The sequence below is a fragment of the Bison bison genome, unplaced genomic scaffold, assembly GCF_000754665.1.
Source record: "Bison bison bison isolate TAMUID 2011002044 unplaced genomic scaffold, Bison_UMD1.0 scf7180017864537, whole genome shotgun sequence".
NCBI lineage: Eukaryota > Metazoa > Chordata > Mammalia > Artiodactyla > Bovidae > Bison > Bison bison.
In genome coordinates this window covers 7,265,890-7,269,542 of record NW_011495085.1, presented here as the reverse complement: position 1 = coordinate 7,269,542, position 3,653 = coordinate 7,265,890, and the positions used below count along the sequence as shown (strand labels likewise).

The following is a 3,653-nucleotide window of genomic DNA, read 5'->3' as shown; positions in this document are numbered from 1 at the left end:
TAGCTAAATATTCGGAAGAGCCGCCACAAGTTCTTACAGCTTTAAAGTAAGTAATCCACATCCTGTGGATGTAAAAGCATTTCCTCTATACATGTTACTCTTGGTCTATAAATTTTGCCGTAATAGTACTGATGGCTTCAGGCTGAAACAATGCCTACAATACCAAGTGGGGTTTTTTTCCCCAGCTTTATTGAGATATAACTGACAAATGGTGGTATTTTGTAAGTTTAAGGTATGTAACTTGGTGATTTAATACACATTCATATTATGAAATGGTTAGCACAAGAAGATTACATCCATCACCTCACAAAATACTACACTGTATGTGGTGAGAACATTTTAAGATTTACTCTCTTAGCAACCTTCATGTATATAATACAGTGTGGTTAACTACAGTCACCATGCTGTACATTAGATCTCTGGGCTGTATTCAATTTGTAACTGGAAGTTTATACCCTTTGACCAGCATCTCTCCATTTTGTCCACCCACAGGCCCTAACAAACATCATTCTACTCTGTTTCTGTGTGTTTGGATTTCTTCCTTTTTTTGTTATTTCTTGCTTGCTTTCTTTTTTTTTTTTAGAGATTCCACATATAAGGGAGATAATCCAGTACTTGTCTTTCTTTGTCTGACTTATTTCACTTAGTATGATGCCTTCAAGGTCTGTCCATGTTGTCACAAAAGACAGGACTTTTCTTTTATCTAGTTAAATAATATTCCTATGTGTGTGTGTGCAAGTACACATACTACATTTTTTTATTCCTCCATTGATGGACACTTAAGGCTGTCTCCATGTCTTAGCTATTGCAAATAATGCTATAGTGAACATGGGGGTGCAGATATTTCTTCAAGACACTGATTTCCTTTCTTTCAGATACATAACCCAAAGTTGGGTTGGTGAATTGTATAGCAGTTTTATTTTTAATTTCTGAGGAACCTCCATGCTCTTTTTCCACAGTGGCATTCCCGTCAACAATGCACGAGGGTTTCCTTTTTTCTATAAAAAAACTTATCTCTTTTTTTTGGATAATAGCCATTCTAACAGGTGTGAGGTGATATTTCACTGTGGTTTTGACTTGCATTTCCCTGATGATTATAATGTTGAGCATCTTTTCATGTACCTGTTGGCCATTTGGATGTCTTCTTTGGAAAAATATCTATACAGGGCTTCTTCCCATGTTAAAATAAGATTGTATTTTGCAGTTGAGCTGTAGGAGTTCCTTATATATTTTAGATATTAACCACTTATCATATGTATTATTTGAAGATATTTTCTTCCATTCTATTAGTTGCCTTTTCATTTTTTTGATAGTTTCCTTTGCCATGCACAAAATTTTTACTGTGATTTAGCCCCACTTACTCATTTTAATTCATTTTTGCTTTTGTTGCTTGTGCTTTGGGTATCATATCCAAAAAGTCATTATCAAGGAATTTTTCCCTGTGTTTTCTTCCAGGAGTTTTATGCTTCTACGTTTTTTTGTTTTTTGTTGGTTTTTTTTTCTTTTTTAAAAATTTATTTGTTTTTTAATTGGTTTTAAGTCTTGTATTTAAGTCTTTAATCCATTTTGATCTATGTCTTCTGTGTAGTGAGAGATAAAGGTCCAGTTTCATTCTTTTGTGTGTGGATATCAATTTTCTCAGTACCACTTATTGACAAAGATTTTATTTCCTCTATTAAGTATTCATGTCTCCCTTGTCAAATATTGGTTGATGATATATAGGTGAGTTTATTTCTGGGCTCTCTACTCTATTCCATTGGTCTATGTGACTATTCTTATGCCAGTACCATGCTGTTTTAATAACTATAGCTTTGTAGTATAGTTTGAAAACAAATGTGATGGCTCTAACTTTCTTCTTCTTTTTCAAGCTTGCTTTGGTTGTTCAGGGTCTTTTGTGGTTCCATACGAATTTCAGGATTTTTTTCTTTTATTTCTGTGAAAAATGCTATTGGAAATTTGGTAAGAATGCTTAAAGTAAAAAAACAAACAAAAAAAAGAACATATCAGTTAAACCTGATCTTTTCTTTATCTCTTTCTATGAAGGAAAATGATTTATCAAAAGGGAACTTTTACATACAATAATCAGGCAGAGGAGGCTGAGGTAATGGTAGAGAATATGCCAGTGGAAAAACTGGAAACCAGAAGGGTTCTGTAGTGATTATCCTGTTGGCCAACTGTACTTGAGTCCACTCTTCTGAAGGGAAATGGAATCACAGATATAATAATATCAGAAGGAGTCTTGAGATACTTGCATATGTTTAGTCAGATAAATATCTAAAATCATCCAGGATGATTGATAGTGTTTTTTATTTTTAAAGATTTTTAAGGTTTGAAACTTAACAAAATACCGTATTTTGTCCATTTGTCATCATGCTGCCAGATCCCTTCAAAAAGTACTCATCCTAGTTTATATGGAACCCAAAGGCCAGTTCCAGGTTCCTTTATAGAAAGAAAAATATAAAAGACTTGTACATTATGCCTAATGTTCCAACAGGTGATTTGGGGCAATGATATAAACTGTGGAACTATTTAAGAATATCTAATAAGCAATGCTTTTGTTTTAAAATTATTTTACTAAATTACTCTTCCAAAATTACTAAGTTGGTATGTTTTCATTGCAACCATTAAGACATACAAAGACTTACAAATAAAATAATTAATCTCCTTTTCCTCTCTCTTTTCTTACTTCCACCCCCTGGGGTAATCAAGATTACTAACTTGATTTCTTTCTAAGCATCATTTTTTTTTATTACTTTATCATACAGGTGTTTGTTTCGTCTTTGTCTTCCAAGAATTTCTCAAATGCCAGAATCTGAAAACAAGTAAGTTATAATTCAACAGAAATGATGTATTCACCATTAGAAAAAAAATAGAAAAACTTCCACTAGAAATGTAATATTGAGAAATATATAGTATAATGGGTAAGGGCAGTATAGACTCTGGGGCTAGTCTTCCTGGATTTATATTTTGGCTCTGCCACTTATTAGATATGTAGCCTGGGCCTCTGTTTGCTCATCTGTAGAATGGGTGTAATAATAGTACCTACCCTATGAGGTTACTGTGATGACTTGATGAATAAATAAGTGTAAAACACTTAGAATATTGCCAGACCCTTACCATGCCCTCAGTAACATTAGCTATGATTTCATTATGATATTGCATCTGTTTTTCCCATTTATTTATTTATGGCTGTGCTGGGTCCTCGTTGCTACATGCAGGCTTTCTCCAGTTGCAGTGAGCAGGGGCTACTCTTCATTTGTGGTTCATGAGCTTCTCATTGTGGTGGCTTCTCTCATTGTAGAGCACAGGCTCCAGGGTGTGCGGGCTTCAGCAGTTGTGTCTCATGGGCTCTAGAGCACAGGCTCAGTAGTTGTGGCACGTGGGTCTAGTTGCCCCTGTGGCATGTGGAATCTCACCAGACCAAGGATCAAACTTATGTCCCCTGCTTTGGCAGGCAGATTCTTAACCATGGACCATCAGGGAAGTCTGTTTTTCCCTTTCTTAACAGGAGACTTACATATAGATGTATCTCTTACTTTCCCACAGAAACATAAATAACCTGATTTTTGTTGATTCCGATTTTCTATCACCTCAGCTGGGAGTATTCAAATATCTTTCTGCTCACAGTTTCTGTGGCATATGATATCAAGAAC

The 3,653-nt window shown here is 34.8% G+C and overlaps 1 protein-coding gene across 1 annotated transcript in view; it reads left to right on the top strand.

Annotated features, from left to right (window-relative positions):
- Nucleotides 1–3,653, top strand: part of TEX11 (testis expressed 11) — a 191,742-nt gene that overhangs the window by 137,319 nt on the left and 50,770 nt on the right. Inside the window, exons 19-20 of the mRNA XM_010832132.1 lie at nucleotides 1–46; nucleotides 2,766–2,822. The exon at nucleotides 1–46 is cut by the window's left edge and continues 7 nt beyond it. Of these exons, the coding sequence (XP_010830434.1) occupies nucleotides 1–46; nucleotides 2,766–2,822 (103 nt within the window). The remainder of the gene's footprint in view (nucleotides 47–2,765; nucleotides 2,823–3,653) is intronic.